The sequence below is a fragment of the Acanthochromis polyacanthus genome, chromosome 21 (assembly GCF_021347895.1).
Source record: "Acanthochromis polyacanthus isolate Apoly-LR-REF ecotype Palm Island chromosome 21, KAUST_Apoly_ChrSc, whole genome shotgun sequence".
Taxonomy (NCBI): Eukaryota; Metazoa; Chordata; class Actinopteri; family Pomacentridae; genus Acanthochromis; species Acanthochromis polyacanthus.
Genome location: NC_067133.1, coordinates 27662131 through 27680374, shown reverse-complemented (window position 1 = coordinate 27680374; position 18244 = coordinate 27662131). Strand labels below are relative to the sequence as shown.

At 42.8% G+C, this 18244-nt stretch overlaps 1 protein-coding gene and 1 long non-coding RNA gene across 4 annotated transcripts; one reads left to right on the top strand and one right to left on the bottom strand.

The window, feature by feature from the left end:
* LOC127531529 (uncharacterized) lies at positions 1-8025 on the top strand. Its single transcript, XR_007938668.1, has 2 exons — positions 1-459; positions 7573-8025. It is a non-coding gene; the product is annotated as an uncharacterized LOC127531529 (long non-coding RNA).
* A 280-nt stretch (positions 8026-8305) lies between these two features.
* On the bottom strand, positions 8306-13354 carry LOC127531520 (uncharacterized). Of its 3 annotated transcripts, XM_051941047.1 has the most exons (5): positions 11569-13354; positions 11350-11468; positions 11007-11081; positions 10635-10703; positions 8306-10546 (listed from the first exon to the last, which is right to left on the bottom strand). In XM_051941047.1, the coding sequence occupies exons 1-5, from the start codon at positions 11816-11818 to the stop codon at positions 8378-8380; spliced, it is 2682 nt and encodes an 893-aa protein (XP_051797007.1). In that variant the 5' UTR covers positions 11819-13354; the 3' UTR covers positions 8306-8377. The 3 variants fall into 3 exon arrangements, with proteins under 3 accessions (XP_051797007.1, XP_051797008.1, XP_051797009.1); XM_051941048.1 differs by having other exon boundaries at positions 11350-13354; XM_051941049.1 differs by having other exon boundaries at positions 11007-11468.
* Between the last annotated feature and the right edge of the window lie 4890 nt (positions 13355-18244).

The following is an 18244-nucleotide window of genomic DNA, read 5'->3' as shown; positions in this document are numbered from 1 at the left end:
TCTCCAGATAAGGCACACAAAAGCCCGGCTGGCCTTTGCAAATGCTCCTCTGGACAATGAAGAAGACTTCTGGTCTTCTGTTTTATGGTCAGATGAAACAAAAATGTTGATGTAACACTCTAAGTTTCATTGTTCCTTATATGAAAGAACAGGTATTCAAAAATGTTCAATGTTTTATTTATGTTTACAAATTGTGTGTTATTTTAATTTCTACAGCGTAAATTTATTTGGTAAGTGTTGTTAAACATGTTCTGTGTGTAAACAGTTATGTTGCAGTTAATTTGGGAAGACTGGTGTAGTTTTCGGAAATGGCCAGCAGGGGGATCGAGCGGTCCGGGGAGGAGTGAGAGAAGAAGAAGTGAGAAGAGAGCGGACGAGGAGGAAAGCGGACGAGGGAGAAAGCAGACGAAAAGTCAAGAGAAAAAGGCAAAGCCGACAGTGGTGAGCTTTGTAGTAAAAGTAACGGCTACATGGGGGAGAAGAACACTGTCCGACCGTCCACCCGACGTCGGCTCGTCCGTTTTCCGTCCGTGTAGTATGAACTGTGTCGTCGGACTGACGCACGGAACGCAGTGGCTAGCTGTTAGCCTTACTAGCACAGCAAGGACTTCCTAGCTACACGTGTGAGCCGCCTTTTGTTATTCTCTTGGGCGACAAGAGGAGTCAAGTGCAGGAGGACGGACATTGGCGAGGAGCTTTCTACCTATTGACGTATGTTGAGAGGAGCGGAGGACTGGAGCCTACCCCTGGAATCAGGCCTGAACTTTGCTTTTATTTTTTTTGCCGGCTTCAGTTTACTTTGGTACTCATAAAGGGCTCATATGTATATGTGAATGTGACATATTGGTTGATTTTCATTTTATTTTATTATTTTTCCAAAAAATCAGTTCTATATAAATGTTTGCTATTTTAATTATTTGAGTATTGTGTATTTACTCTTAGTGTGACAAAGGGATATGATATAACAGCTTGGTTATCAAGGACCCAGGGCCTTGCTCTTCTATAGTATAAAGAGAGCAAGCGCTACATAAAATGGAGGCACCGCTGGGATCTAGTTTCTAAAACTTTCTTTTTTGTTATAGTGGCTGTTAATCAAGATAGTCATAATCCCTTTAACTGAATAACTGTTTTGAAAAGTGTATGGTTATTACCCAGAGTAATTAAGTTTGAACTGTGTTTAGTTAGTATGAGTGTGTGATTTGTGATATTTTGACACAGTTTTATTGTTGTTAAGGGAGGATTTGTGTAAGATGGAAAGCCACACTGTGCTAGTTAGTGAAATGAAGAACTGGTGCAGGGGTGAAGGTCTCCAAGAAGACCAAGCACTAATGGTGATTGTTCCAGAAACAACCGAAATAGCAGCTATTGAAGAAGCTTTAGAAGCTATTAAAGTTTTGGGTCGTGTGCGTGTAAGAGGAAGGATGTTCAGTGCTAGGCTAAGGGGGTTGATGGTGTTGTGTGAGAGCAAAGAGAAAATTAAGGCTGACAATGTTCCACCTGAGGTGCATCCTGGGGAAGGGCAAGAAGCATGGCCCATAGTCATCATTAGTGAAAAGGCAGTTACAGATGATGATTTTAGTGTTAAGTTAACCTCTTTATTGCAAGCTGAGGGAAAGACAGTAGAAGATGTGCAGGCTCTTTTTCCTGGTCAAAGTCCAGCTCCTTCATCCACCGAAGCTATTCTACGTGCTGTGGGCGATTTGCTAGACAAAGCAGCTAAACCAGCGGCTGAGAGTGGAAGCTATCGTCGTCTTCGCATCTTTTCTGGCACGTTACCAACCCCTGCCGGTGAAGAATCTTTTGATCATTGGTTGGAGCAAGCAAACTTGATGGTGGCCGAGAGTGATTGTCCTGAAAAAGAAAAAAGGAGAAGGATTATGGAAAGTGTTAAAGGCCCAGCAATGGAGATTCTTAAAGCAGTCAGATTATCTGATCCTGATGTCAGCCCAGAGCATTGCATAGAAGCTCTCGAAAGTGCGTTTGGGACTGCTGAATCTGGAGATGATCTGTATTTCTCTTTTCGCCTTATGCAGCAACAATCAGGAGAAAAGCTGTCGGACTTCTTGAGGAGACTGGAACGTTCTTTGACCAAAGTCATCCAGAAAGGTGGATTGCCGGTTTCTCAAATTGATCGAGCCCGTGTGGAGCAGCTTCTCCGTGGTGCTGTGACATCTGATCTCATGTTAATCCGACTGAGACTAAGAGAGAGAAAAAACAATCCTCCAAATTTCTTGGAACTGCTAAGTGAGGTTCGCAGTGAAGAAGAATACGAAGCTTCTCGTGCCAAGTTGACTCCATCAGTTCATTCCATGCATGTAAAACAAGACGTCGATGGAAAACAAGCTGAGATTCAAACTTTAAAGGCTGATATTAAAGAAATAAAGTCAATGTTCGCAGCCATGGCGACAAAGTCTCAACCTACAGAAACAGAAAGAAATGTTAAAGCACCTGCAGAGACCTGGCACGCACCTGAGAAGGAGGCCGAATCAGAAGTGGCAGCACTGAAAAAACAAGTGAAAAGACTGCAACAAAAACTCAACAACAAAAGGACTCACATAGACACTCCAGCTGCTGTCATGGCAGTTGAGACATCGCGTCCGGATCAAAATACTTCAAGAAGGTTCCGCAATGACCCTGATGAGTACTTTTGTTACAAGTGTGGTGAACCTGGACATATTGCTGGACAATGCAGAAACCCTGAAAACCCAAGCAAAGTCATCCAGAAGCTAATTCAGTCTCTTAAAAAAGCCAAAGATGCCCACCAGCCCACTACAGGTGAGCAAGCAGCCAAAAATGTTGTCTGTAATGCCAAGAGAAGTGCCGTAGATTTACTGAGATCCAGAAATATCCCCCCAGGCTTAATAGGGCCCCCATCCATTGAGCCAGTGAGAGTTAATGGACATCCATGTGATGCTCTGTTAGACAGTGGGTCCCAGGTGACCATTATCTTTGAGCAGTGGTATAGCATGTACCTGCCAGATGTTCCTATCCACCCGGTAGAGGGTTTGGATATTTGGGGTTTAAGTGAGTCTGAGTGCACCTACCCTTACAGAGGTTATGTTGTTGTTGAGATGGAGTTTCCAAAGAAGGTGGTGGGTACTCCAGCAACCATTCTAGTTTTAGCTCTGATCTGCCCAACCCCAAGAGGTCCAGATCAAACACCCATTATTGTTGGGACCAATGCTAAGGCAAGCCTCCCCCAACGTTTAGCCAAACTGTCTGAGGAGATATCTGGGGAAGACCCCGCCACTACACTTAGCCTACAGGGTGCTGTTACTGCAGAGAAGTCAGAATCCAGTGATCTGGATATTGAGGAGGAAGATCAGGAGGTTGGACAGGTGAAGTGGTTAGGGCCTAGTTCCCTCTCGCTACCCCCAGGGGCTAGTCATCTTGTTGATGCTAGTGTTGAGTTCAGTCAGCCAGTAGACAAAGAAATCCTGATGCTAGATGTTTCCCCAACTGACCCCCTTCCAGCAGGTGTGCTGCTGCAGCCCATGGTTGTGCCGAGCTATGCAATGGACTCCAGTAAAGTAACCCTCCTGCTACAGAACGAGTCTTTGAAAGAGGTGCTCATTCCAGTTGGGACCATTCTAGGTCATCTGTTCCTGACAGACATCGTAACAAACGTCCCCAAAACAGAACAACCAACAGATAAGTTTGATCCAAGCCAGATTGACTTTGGTGACTCGCCAATACCAGAGAGCTGGAAAAACAGACTCAGAGACAAGTTAGCACAGAGATCCGATGTCTTCTCTCTCGATGAGTGGGATGTGGGATTAGCTAAGGATGTCGAGCACAGCATAAGGCTTGCAGATGATCGACCCTTCCGAGAACGATCTCGACGTCTTGCCCCAGCTGACATTGACGATGTCAGACGCCACCTCCAAGAGCTTCTAGCTGCTGGCATCATCAAGGAGTCGAGAAGCCCCTATGCATCACCAATTGTGATCGCTAGGAAAAAGAGTGGGAAAGTGCGTATGTGCATCGATTATCGCACCCTCAATCGACGCACCATTCCGGATCAATACACCACTCCTAGGATCGACGATGCTCTGGACTGCCTATCCGGAAGTCGCTGGTTCACCGTGCTAGATTTAAGGAGTGGTTACTATCAGATCCCGATGAAAGAACAAGACAAAGAGAAGACTGCTTTCATCTGCCCACTGGGGTTTTACCAATTCGAGAGAATGCCACAAGGCATCACAGGGGCCCCAGCAACCTTTCAACGGTTAATGGAAAAAGCCGTGGGTGACATGAACCTCCTCCAGGTGTTGGTCTACTTGGATGATCTGATTGTCTTTGGGAGGACATTGGAGGAACACGAGGAGAGACTATTGAAGGTCCTGGACAGACTGCGTGAAGTTGGACTCAAGGTTTCAATTGACAAATGTCAATTTTGTCAACCAAGTGTTAAATATGTCGGACACATAGTCTCAGCAGAAGGTGTAGCAACCGATCCTGCCAAGATCGAGGCCGTCACCACCTGGCCTAAGCCCACAGATCTGAAGTCCTTGAGGTCGTTTCTTGGATTCTGCGGTTACTACCGTAGATTCATAGCCAACTATTCCTCCATTGTCAGACCCCTCACAGATCTAACTAAAGGCTATGCTCCAACACAGCGTGGCAAGAAATCTGCTAAAGAACAGAAAACTTACCTCAAAGAGACTGAGCCATTTGGTGAGAGGTGGGACCAAGAGTGCACCGACGCGTTCCACAAAATCATCTACTGCCTCACCCATGCTCCAGTGCTGGCATTTGCTGATCCTAACAAGCCATATGTACTGCATGTTGATGCCTGTCTGTCCGGGTTAGGCGCCGTCCTTTACCAGGAATATCCTGAGGGATTGAAGCCTGTAGCTTTCGCTAGTAGAAAGTTAACTGTGTCAGAGAAGAACTACCCCATTCACCAACTGGAGTTCCTGTCTCTGAAATGGGCAGTCGTGGATAAATTTCATGACTACTTATACGGAGCCAGATTCACTGTACGGACTGACAACAATCCACTCACATATGTGCTTACCACAGCGAAACTCAATGCCACTGGACATCGCTGGCTAGCCTCTTTGTCCACATATGACTTTGACATTCTGTACAGACCAGGTCGACACAATGTTGATGCAGATCTGTTGTCAAGACAAGAGACAGATGAATGGGAGACCATACCTCTGGCAGGTGTTCAGTCTATCTGTAAGCGTGCTGTGTTGCAGAACTCAACCACGGCATCACCTACATATGTAGAACAGCTAGGAGCTACTCCTGAGAGTATCCCAGATATCTTTGCTTTTCCCACTCGTTTAGATGTGTGTTCTTTAGGTCAACTGACCCGCTCAGAACTTGTAGATGCTCAAGCCAATGATGCAGTGATAGGACCAGCAATCCAGGCGTTGAGGCGGGGCCGTTGGTCTCAGGAACTTGCAGCTAGCACAGAGTTAGCAGTGATTAAGAAAGAGATGGGGAAGCTAGCATTGAAGGATGGGTTGCTCCATCGTCTCAGCAAGAAGCAATCAGGCGAAGAGGTCGCACAGCTAGTTCTTCCTGAGATGTTTAGGAGTACTGTGTTGAAATCCATGCATGACGATTTTGGGCACTTAGGTGTAGAACGAACTCTTGACCTAATCAGAGCCAGGGTCTATTGGCCCAAAATGGCAGTAGACATAGAACAGTACATAAAGAACTGTGGAGAGTGCATCACACGTAAAACTCCAGGTCAGAGAGCCTCTCCATTACACCAGATAGTGAGCAGTGGACCAATGGATTTGGTCTGTATAGACTTTCTTTCAGTAGAACCGGACTCAAAAGGTATAGCTAATGTGTTAGTGATCACAGATCATTTTACACGTTATGCCCAAGCCTTTCCGGCTAGGAACCAAAAAGCTCCGACTGTAGCTAAGATCCTAGTGGAGAAGTTTTTCGTTCATTATGGTCTGCCAGCAAGAATCCACTCAGATCAAGGGAGGGATTTTGAAAGTCGTCTGATCCGAGAGATGCTGAAGATGATGGGAATACGGAAATCACGGACAACCCCGTATCACCCTCAAGGTGACCCGCAGCCAGAGCGGTTTAATCGAACCCTTCTCTCTATGCTAGGCACCCTCAGTCAAGAGAAGAGGAAGCAATGGAGCCAGCACATCCCATACTTGGTGCATGCTTACAATAGTACCAAGTGTGACGCAACCGGATTCTCACCGTATTTTCTGATGTTCGGCAGAGAAGCCAGGCTTCCAGTAGATCTTTGTTTCGGTACCTCGCCTGATGGAAGTGGTGTGGGCCATCACCTTAGGTATGTGGCTAAACTGAGAGAAGACCTGCGAAAAGCCTTCCAACTTGCTTCTGCTGCAGCTGACAAGACACATCTGAGAAACAAAAAGTCCCATGATAAAAGAGTCGTTCCTCAGACACTGGAACCAGGTGACAGAGTGTTACTCAAAAACCTTGGCCTCAAAGGGAAGCACAAACTTCAGAGCCGTTGGAGCGCTGTCCCTTATGAAGTGGTGGAGAAACTACCAAATCTACCAGTGTACCGAATAAAACCGGAGAGTGGAAAGGGCTGCTTAAAAACATTCCACAGAGATCATCTCCTGCCCATTGGACAGCTTGTGAGGATGCCAAAGGTGGAGGAGGAGACCAAGTTGTTTCAAAAACCTAAGACAAGAGCAGACACACAGAAAAAACGAAGGAAAGTGTTGCAGCCTTCCATCCATGAACAGGAAGACACGGACTTGTCAAGCAATTCTTCAGTTGAATGTTGTGTTCAGAGACCTCACAGAACATACAAAACTTACCTGGATAGACTCCTACAGAAGAGAGCCAGAGGAGATGGTCCTGATTCTAATGATGAGGAGCCTGCACCTGTCAGGGAGGAGTATGTAGATGAGGAAAGAGACAGTCAGGGAGAGGATGAGGATCAAGAACAGGGCTCAGATGCTGGGGAGGAGACGGGTCCTGAATCAGAGACAGCCAGTGAAGGAGAACCAGTTAGTGGTTCAGATGTAAGAGATATTCCAGAGCCACAACTTAGGCCAAAAAGACGAGTGAAGCCAGTGGTTAGACTCACTTACGATGAGCCTGGTAAGGCTAGAGATCAACCTATTACAATAGTACATAGGGGTATTGTAATCAAAATAGGTAAATAGGTTTGTTTGACCACAGCTGATACGTTCTTTAAAATGAAACACGGGGTTTAAAGTGAATGAGGGCATCCACACATTTAGAAGGGGGAGGATGTAACACTCTAAGTTTCATTGTTCCTTATATGAAAGAACAGGTATTCAAAAATGTTCAATGTTTTATTTATGTTTACAAATTGTGTGTTATTTTAATTTCTACAGCGTAAATTTATTTGGTAAGTGTTGTTAAACATGTTCTGTGTGTAAACAGTTATGTTGCAGTTAATTTGGGAAGACTGGTGTAGTTTTCGGAAATGGCCAGCAGGGGGATCGAGCGGTCCGGGGAGGAGTGAGAGAAGAAGAAGTGAGAAGAGAGCGGACGAGGAGGAAAGCGGACGAGGGAGAAAGCAGACGAAAAGTCAAGAGAAAAAGGCAAAGCCGACAGTGGTGAGCTTTGTAGTAAAAGTAACGGCTACATGGGGGAGAAGAACACTGTCCGACCGTCCACCCGACGTCGGCTCGTCCGTTTTCCGTCCGTGTAGTATGAACTGTGTCGTCGGACTGACGCACGGAACGCAGTGGCTAGCTGTTAGCCTTACTAGCACAGCAAGGACTTCCTAGCTACACGTGTGAGCCGCCTTTTGTTATTCTCTTGGGCGACAAGAGGAGTCAAGTGCAGGAGGACGGACATTGGCGAGGAGCTTTCTACCTATTGACGTATGTTGAGAGGAGCGGAGGACTGGAGCCTACCCCTGGAATCAGGCCTGAACTTTGCTTTTATTTTTTTTGCCGGCTTTAGTTTACTTTGGTACTCATAAAGGGCTCATATGTATATGTGAATGTGACATATTGGTTGATTTTCATTTTATTTTATTATTTTTCCAAAAAATCAGTTCTATATAAATGTTTGCTATTTTAATTATTTGAGTATTGTGTATTTACTCTTAGTGTGACAAAGGGATATGATATAACAGCTTGGTTATCAAGGACCCAGGGCCTTGCTCTTCTATAGTATAAAGAGAGCAAGCGCTACATTATTGTTTGGCCACAGTGATGTTGCCTTCACTTGGCATATAAAGGGAGAAGTCTTCAACCCTAAGAACACCATCCCCACTGTCAAACACAGTGGTGGGAACCTGATGCTTTGGGAATGTTTTTTAGGCAGTGCACCAGGGAACCTAATCACAATAAACAGCACCATGAAAAACGAGGAATACATCAAGATTCTCTGGATAGATATAAACAGCCTGGTGTCCTGCTGCCGCCTTTATCTAATATCGCTCGTATGTGTTTGGCAGAGGCACCAGCCATCCATCCACATTCATACATTTACACTGTATGTCCCCTAAGAAGAAAGCTTTGTGCCGATTTGTCCTTTCGACTCGTACAAAGGTCGTCTCTAATGCGCCGTGAGGACTTGTGTTGCTGAACAGTGCAGCAGGTTTGACATAGTAGAGCTGCACCACGACGATGGGAACAGCCTGGCAGAGGCAGCTGGATGTACAAACACAGTTCTCTTTAAAGAGAAACATCAGCTGTACGTCTCCACAGCAGCCTCCCTTCAGTTTAACACCAGCATCTGCTCCGTGTGACTCTTTGCTGCTGGTCGAATGATATACAGCGTTTCCATAAGTGAAGCTGTCGAAAGCTTCAACTGATTTCAAGACAACTGGTTGATTTAAGAGCTCTTCTACTGCTTGAGTTACGGATCCTGTAATGTCCAAACGTCGTGATTCTCCAAGGGGCTTGTAAGAGCCACTGTCATCGTTTAAGGGTGAGAGTTTGGCTAATAACTCTGCAAAGTCTGCATGTTGGTTAAAAACCAGTGAATGAAGGTGTGCAGGTATGTGCTGCCACCAGGCAAACCTCTGGTAAATATGTCTGGGGTTGTAGTCGCTGTCATCTAGCAGCGCTCTTAAATTTCCGTTGTTTCTCTCAAAGGTGAACGCTGACGTTGCCCAGAGAGGCCCCCAGTTACAGACACTCTCAGACAAATGGATCAACTGATGGCAGTTAAAGGACACGTTTTCTTCACCATAAAGCTCTTTCATGTTTTTTACAAAGTGGACCAGGTGCTGGTGAGCCAGCTGGAGGTCACGCTGGGACACTGATTCTTGGAGCAACCTGTGAATGCTGAATGACAAATAAAAGAAATGTTCCAGAAATCTGGGCTGTAGGATACCTGGCAGGACACTAACACCGTAAAACAAAAGGAACGCTCGCCACTCTGATGCTTTCCAAGACTTATAACACCTCAGTGACCGCGAAGATCTCCCTATTTCTAACGGCGGCTTCAGACTGAGAAGGCGTGAGTCCATTTGTGAAATGTGTTGACCCACATACCAGACTTTCGTAGCGTTCACTTCGTCCAGCCACAGACACACAAGTTGTTTGCACACACCAACTAGAACTGAATGCATGTAGTCAGGTACAAATCCAAGCACAATATCAAACAAGGGAAGGTTGGAAAGCAAAGACCGCCCTTTCACCCCGTTCTGTGTGTCATCGGACCTTTCAGCCTGTCTTGCATTTTCCTCAAACATTTCCTTTGACCTTGCTGCTTGTTTCATTTCATCATATGGGTACGATCTTGTGGTTCCACCGCCCTTTTCAACCACTACGCCAGGGTGTAAACACCAGTCACAACCGTACTCTCCATTGAACTGTTTGCAGTTCCTCAGGAGAGGCCTCGCCACAGCATCAGAGGAGCAAACCAAGCAGAAGACTTTTGAGGAGTGAGCTGAACCAGAGCTGTCTGTCCACTGAAACGGATGTTGGGCTAAACCACAGCATTCGTCTGTGAAAGGCCGTAGAAAAGTATTCATCTTAGGTTTGTCTTTACCAAGCCACAGCCCTGCAACTATCACGGTGTCCTTTCTTTGTGTGTAAGGAAGTTCATTAATGGTAAATTGAAGGGGCCAAATTGAGTATTGCGGCGAGGTAAAGATCGGTACCTCATCGCAATTCCACAAGAGGGTGATGTCATCTGCAGCCAGCGTTCCGTGTTCAAGCAGGTTCTGGTACATCATCCCATCCATCACATCTTCAATGTCATGCCCACGTTTTACTGTTTTAGCTAACAACTTGGTACCGTGGGTCTTCAGGGTGTCTTTGAGAAGGTCTTTCAGGGATGAAAACAAAAAGAAGTTTCCACTTCGAAGGCTGCTTGCTTTGTCAAATAACATGCCACAGTGTGAACAAACAGATTCAGGGATTTTTCCCATGTAGTTTTGACAGTTCTGACAGTAAAACACAGCAGACATGCCTGGAATCTTGTCAAATGGATACTCAGCAGCCAGAGTAGGGACTAGAAAATTCAACAGAGCCAGTAAGCTCCTTCGACCTGCTGCAGTCAGACGGTGACGCAAAATGAACATTATGGTGGCAAGCAGGCCTTGTCCTCTGGTCGCCGCTGCACCGGGATAAACCGGCTCCTCACCCTGCACAGAAAACCAGACTTTCATGTTGCAAAACACTCGGATCTGATGATGTGTGCATCTTAAAAGGAACATAAGTATAACGTCTCACCATCTCAATGCCACTTTCCGTGTCAGGTGCTGAAGTCGACTCCAGATTCCACAGAAAAACAGGAGGATCCTGCATGCAGCAGAAGACAAAGAGATCAGTTCCTTCATAGTGTGACATTTCAGGAAATGCAGTTATTAGCTATCTGCCTGTATGGTACAAATGCTGGAAGCTACAACCAGCAGCTTAGCTTCGCATGAAGACTGGAAACAGGAGAAGCAGCTCTACTCGTGCTGACCAAAGCTACCATAATACTGCCACCTTTAGATTTTCTCTTCAGAGAGTGGTGTCATTCTTCTGCTGCTCACCTGTTCTGTTAAAAGAATTAAATTTGTGTGATTTTGTTCAGGTGGGACGTGTGATCACAGAACCAACCATTTCGGTGCTGAACTCGGTCTCTGAGTTTGTTTCCATCATTTCAGGAGTTTCGTCGTCTCTGGTTCCCAGGGCCTGTAGTGGAGACTTGTGTGAATTTAAGGTTTACTTCAAGAGCCTATTTATGAAACTATATGTGGTATGTGATGTTCTTTACTGGTACTTGGTTCAGTCATTATTGCTTCTGGGGTTTCCCATATTTGTTCTAATATAAAGTGTTTTGTTTGAGGTCCCTTTCATTGTTTCTGTGCTTTACATGCTTGAACAGCAAGTTTTTCACACAAGAAACAGCTGCTGTGCAGACAAATGTGAGTGAAAAGAGTATTCAGAATTTCAGTATTACCTGTAAATATTCTCTGAGTCTCTTTCTGAATTTTACTCTTGGTCCAATCTGAGGAATCAAGACATTGATGCTGCCTGACTCCTCCAGACTGAGGAAGGTTTCCTTGTCAATGCCTTCTTCTGCAATGCAATAATAGCAAACATCACTAATATGGTGTTACTGAATGCAATGTTTTCATGAATGCCATCGCCAAAGAGGAACTGTAATATAAAACTTTACCTTCAAATGTCTGAATCAGCTCACTGAGATCCCATTCAGCTAATTTATTCTGGACAAAATGACAGGGCTCCATCTGTGGTTTGGTGGAAACAGAAAACATCAGAACAGGAATCAGGAAACCTGCACGTTTCCTACTGTGGAATCCAAAACATTTTTCACTTCCTTTTACAAATGCAGGTTCGTTAAACACACGTTTCAATTCTCCAAAATACGCAGAAGTTGTGCAAAGTAGCTGAGTAAATTCACTCATCTACTGTATTTAAGTACAGCTTAAAGGTACTATTTAACTTTATCCTACTTTCTACTTCGACCCCACTACATTTCAGAGGGAAATTTTCTGCTACTTCACTGACAACTGTTTTTACTAGTTTGCATTTAATTAGATTTGAAACTCTGTCAGGATATAATAAACTGTTATGCAACAAGTTAGGGCCCTTGACAGAAGGTAAAATAAGTAAAATCAGCTCTACTTCAGTCAACTACAATATTTAAATTCTGCTTCATGTTACTTCGTCAGAAATAATAATCCAAAGTAAAAAAAATAAAATGAGTGCATTTTTACTGATAATACTAACATACTTTTATTTCACTTCTATTTGAAGTGTAGGACTTGCACTATTATTATTTTTACTTAAGTAAAAGATCTTTATTTACCTCAGATAGTTTGATTGTGTTTAACTCTGTGAAGCATTTAGTCTGTGAAATGTAACGTACATAAATGTAGTGTGACTCAAATCATTTCATTAAAATGAGTTTAATTCCAAACAAAGTAGCGCATTAAACTAAAAAGTCTCACTTGTTGCTGATTAAATTCTCTGTTGTCTTCTGTACAATCGCCTATTTGGGAAACTGCATGTTTCCTCCAGCCGCCTCTGACGCCTCCTTTTTAGTGTAATAAGGGCATGAAATGTGTTCAGGATCTCTTTGTAGAGGGCAAGTTCACCTTGTTTTCACAATTATCGCAAATGTTTGACTTGCCAAAACACAACAGCTTCTTCAGATAGCTGCAAGTTAGACAGTATGTCCAGAAATCCTTCACTTCTTTCCCAGACCTACAAAATGATGATGTCATAGACCATATCCTTTCATTCTCTCCAGTCAGCAGAAGTTTAATACCAACTTTATATAAATTTATTTACAACATCTCTCCACCCTCACTTGATAGAATTAGGAGACCATGGGAAACTAATTTGGGTGATGAATTAAGTGGAGTACATGTCTTAGACTAATTCATAAATCCTCCCCATGTGCACGTCATGGTTTAATTCAGCTTAAGATTGTGCTGCGTGCCCATCTAACCAATGTGAGATTGGTGAACATATACCCCAGCACAGACCCCTCTTGTCCTTGCTGTAAAGGCCAGCCTGCAGACCATATTCACGTGTTCTGGTCTTGCCAGTGACCCCACACATTCTGGCTCAACATTTTTGACGTATATACAAACATTTCTGGAATTGTAATTCTGTGCCATATTTGGTGCGTTGCCACAAAATTGACGTATTACTGGAAAGGCCTGCAAGATCATATCCTTTACAACTCTGACTGCAAGAAGGATTATTTTGATCGACTGGAAGAAGCAATCTTCTCCCATTTATACAAGGTGGATAAGGGACACTATGTACTTTCTGAAACTAGAGAAGATTAAACATACACTCAGGAAAAAACCAAGCAGCATTTCACAAAGACTTGGGCATCTTTCTTGCAATACTATCAAGACTTAAATATACCCCTTATGGATAAAGAGGACAAACATGATTCGAGAACAGTCCCCTAACTCCGAATGAGTCCGTGGATACTCTGTATGTTAAAAACAATAAAAGCTGTTGCAGTGTCAACCAGAGATAAATCTTGGAAAAAGTTAGCGTGTTTTGAAATCATGGTCTGTTAGTTTAAGGAATCTACAAGAGCAACACATCACCTGTAAGTATTCTTTGAGTCTCTTTCTGAATTTCACTCTCGGTCCAATTTTTGCAATCAAGACATTAAGTCTCGCCGAATCTCCAAGACTTAGAAACATCTCCTTGTCAATGCCTTCATCTGAAAGGAGAACAGAAACAGCATAGATACTTTAAAAATCAGATGACACTGATGAAGAGATTCTTACTTCTGGATTCTTTGGCCTTCATTGTGACTACGATGTCTTTAAGAGTCTAAAACGGGGGTGTCAATCATACAGGATGACTTTGTAAAGTGTCAAAATTACAGAGAAGACTTCAACTACAAATTGTAAAATAGCAAACTGAAAATGATTTCTAGTCCATGACAAGTTGTTTTCATCATGAAGTTTAATACTATACTGTACATTTCCAGATGCCTGTGACGGAATGTTTCGTGCCTTTGTAGACACTCTGTGATGTGTATGTTGTAATGCACATGTGTACATGATAAACTGAGGCTGAATATTGTTGAAATTGAATAAAATTTTCTTAAGAAACTTCAGGTTGTTCATAATGTTTTGTAAAAAGATAATTCAGGGGGAAAAAATAGAGCTGTCGTTATATACAGGTTATGATGCTCTGATGGTACCAGCCACTTGAGATCAAGTTGGGCTGAATGTGGCCTCTGAACTGAGATGAGTTTGACACCCCTGGTCTAAAATGACAGACACCCAGACTGACTGAATATTTAAACCAGATTAGACAGGTGCACATGTACATTCAGTCTAATTTACTGAAGCAGAACGTAAAAACCGTACCTTCAAATCTCTGTGTGAACTCGCTGAGGCCCCAGTCAGTTAATTTGTCCCGCACAAAGTCGGCCATCTCCATGACAACTGGCTGTGAGAACAGTTAGCACTGATTACTGATCTGTTAATATTACAAGTATTATTCAGCAGTCACAGACGGGGCGGCATGGCTCAGTGGGTAGAGTGGCCGTCTTGTAATTGGAAGGTTGCCGGTTCAATCCTCGGCCCATCGAGCTCATGTCGAGGTGTCCCTGAGCAAGACACCTAACCCCTAATTGCCCCTGATGGGTTGTGGTTAGCACCTTGCATGGCAGCTCCCACCATCAGTGTGTGAATGGGTGAATGTGACATATCATCATGTAAAGTGCTTTGGATAAAAGCGCTATATAAATACAGACATTTAGGGCTGAATGTGTGAGACCTGAGAGGAACTCTGAACTTCCTTTCCTCCTGATATACACGACCAGCCAAAAGTTCAGACACACCTTCTCATTTCTTTTCTTTATATTCATGACTGTTTACACTGTAGATTGTCACTGAAGGCATCAAAACTATGAATGAACACATATGGAATTATGTAGCAAACCTGACAGCAATTATTCCATCTTAAATGATCAAGGGCCTTCTGCTCGACCACTTCTGAGTTTCATGAAATCTTTTCATTATAAACTACTGAAATTTAAAACGGTATCAGTAAAGAAAAAATGTTGATGCATCAAGTACTTTCTTTGATGTGCATTTCTGGGTATTTACAGAGGAAAAGAAAGTTCAAAAAGAGATCTCAAAAATGTCTCATTTACTTCTCCTAGACAACTTTGAGATCTGTGTGACACCAAACTGAGACTAAGGTTTATTTCTCCTGTGTCTCATTTTTTTCTCCAGAGCAATAAGATGCACTAAATCTCAGTTTAGTCTCCTTTAAAGTTTCAGAAGAGATCTCAACAAGCTCTCATATAATTCTCAAAGTTTCTCAACTTTTGTGTCTCTCTGTGATCTCAGGCAGAGAAATCAGAGAGCTCTCTCTAAGAACTCAATCTATTCTCATCCCAGCTTCAGTTCATGCATCTCATACTAAGCTCAGAGAGAACAAATGAAGAGATCTCCACAAGCGCTCATTGAATTCTCAGACTCAGATCAACGTTTTGGTTGCTTTTAATCATCTAGCATGTTGACTTTATTGTAATCCACATGATATTTTTTTAAAATTAATTAATAAAGATTCAGATTACTTTATTCATCCCAAAAGGGAAATTCATTTGTCTGTCAGCTCATCTACTATTTGCTACAGAATTATAATGCCTGATCGCTGTGGGTACAAAGATCTTCTATATCTTTCCGTCCTGCAGTCAAGAGAGAGGCCCATCACGATATTATGAGTGGATGATCCGTGGTGTTTAGAATGATAAATCCAGGCAAGTGGGAGGAGAGGGTGACATGATTGAAGTCACCATATATTATTATAAGTGCCTCAAGATGTTTAGGCTGTATCCTGGCAACTAATTATTTGTTGCAGCTTTTGTAAGGTGTGTGTGTGTGTGTGTGTGTGTGTGTGCATGACGGTGTATGCATAGGGTGGCGGAGCTCAGTGGGTAGAGTGGCCAGCTTGCACCTGGAAGGTTGGGGTTTGATCCCAGGTCTGTCATGCTCATGTTAAGGTGTGAGTGAGTGAGTGGAGCATTGCAATGCTCCATGGTAGTTATCATTGAGACATAAAACAGATTCTCAAATAGGTCTCACAGTCTGGTCTCATCTTGTTGCTCCTAAAGCATTTTAGGAGCAACAAGGGGAGACATAGGAACTATTTCTCATTGATGTCTCTACTGTAGTCTCACTCAGGTCTCAAGTATGTCTCTCTTATGTCTCAAACTGATCTCACCTTGTTGCTCCTAAAATGCTTTAAGAGCAACAAGGTGAGAATCACATTGTTGTCTCCTTGAGACATGACTGAGCAGTAAAATTTTCCTCTGGGAGCCACATTATCTAAGGAAATGTATTTGAATATTTTTACATTTGCGTGCATCACAGCATGGTCCTCCTCTGCTGCTTGTTTGAATATCCGCAAAAGATAAATCAAAGCAGGATGTCAGTCAGATAGGAGGAGACGTGTGTGAGGTTCTGTCCGGGGACAAGGGGTAAATCTGAAATCACAGACCAACGGGTGAGGTTAACAGGCGGGTGAGGTATGAGGGGACAGCTCCTGAAATCACGTTTCTCTCGGATAATCGCCGTCCTCTTCTTGGGGAGTCTACTCGCCTCTCTTATCTGGTACACAAAGTAAGTCTTTAATTATGTTTACAATTAGATTTACCTGCCAACAACGTGCGCTGTTTGTACTTTGTGTATTCATTGTGTTCTTTGTTTCTCGTCTGTTCATATGTTGTTAGTTTATAAATATTTTTCTTTCTTTCTTTTATTTATCTATGGTTCTGCCTTGCCTTGTTTGGTTTTGGTGGCAGATTAGTTAATTATCTTGTCGCTTCTCTGTCTCTACACCAAGGAGGGGATTGCAGGAGTTAAGGTGGATTGCTGCTGTTTAAATGCAGAAAACATACTGTGACATAATTATGTATAATGTACATTCAGTTATAAAACTAAAAAGAAATTACCTTTACACCTGAAGAACACAAATACTCCTGGTCCTTAAATGATTTTTCAGAAGGCTCTCCTGTTCTTCAAAGCACCGTCATCCCTTGATAAACCTTTTTACTTGGGGAATTGTGCTTCACACTCAATGAATCGACCAGTCTTTAAGACCATGTAAACAACAGGTCAACAGTAATAAAGCTGATAAAAATGAAGCGCTGAGTTTCCTGAGTTTATCTGCATTTCACTAATCTGTCCCATTTTTAATGAAGTAATGGAGAACCAAATCAACAGCCTCCTCCGAAGAAAAATCCCTCTCAGCTAACTGAACCTTGTAAAGGCTGCACGTAAGCAAACACAGTGACAGTTTGTCTTTATACAACCGATGAGTTTATGCCATTATCTAGTCAAGTGACGTCAGCCCTACAGAGATTAATCACCAACTTATTTCTGTGTTACAGGAAGGCTATGGACAAAGTAGCAGAGAGTAACGCTGAAATGTCAAAGAAGCAAGAAGACAAACCAGAAAAAATCAGGCAAGGATATACTCTCAAAGCCATATTGCTACCTAATTATCACCATATAAAATCACACTACTGTGAAAAACAACACAGAAAATGCAATATAAAATTTGAGATTTTAGTTTAGGTTATAGAAGTTGCTAATTGATGGATAAAACTGAATGACTTCAGTGTACAACATATAATTAAGATGAAAATTATTACATTTTGTCAAGTTTGTCAGACGTAAATACCATCAGGTTTTGTGTCTGACAGTGATAACGACAAATTTATGTTTTTAATTGCCAGCTGAATTCCAAGTAATGATGTCTTATTTGTGTGTTACAGGGAGGGCAACGACAAAGCAGCAGAGCAAAACTCTGAAATATCAAAGAAGCAAGAGGACAATCTCCAGAAAGTCAAGTAAGACCATTGTCTCAGCCATATTTCTAACATTTTAATCCGAATACTAAATACAATACAAAGTTTGAGATTTTCTACATATATATATTACACACCTGACTTGCTTGTGTGTTTGTGTCACAGGACGGTCATCAACAAAGCAGTAGAACGTTACTCTCAAACCTGGAAGAAGCAGGAGGACAATTACCAAAAATTCAGGCAATAATATCCTTTCTGGTAGAACAGGATAGCAGACAGGGAAGAGACTAACAATGCATAAGAGAACAATAAACACTCTGGAGGTCATCATAGTTATACTATTACCAGATACTTACTCTGCCAAGACCAATGCAATATCATCCAGAGTCTGGTTAGATCAGGTGTTTAAGGTTTTCTGGGCCAAATACCATAACTTCTGCTTGGTCTGAAAGTAGAAAAAGAAAATTACAGGTCATCCAGGTTTATATGTTCTTAAGACATGTCTGGAGTTTAACTGATTAGTTAT

Coding starts and splice junctions, on each gene's coding strand:
- LOC127531520 (XM_051941047.1), bottom strand. CDS start 11,818: ATGAGTGAATTTACTCAGCTACTTTGCACAACTTCTGCGTATTTTGGA. Junction 11,469..11,568: donor GCTGATTCAGACATTTGAAG/GTAAAGTTTTAT, acceptor ATTGCATTGCAG/AAGAAGGCATTGACAAGGAA. Junction 10,547..10,634: donor CGGAAAGTGGCATTGAGATG/GTGAGACGTTAT, acceptor TTTTCTGTGCAG/GGTGAGGAGCCGGTTTATCC.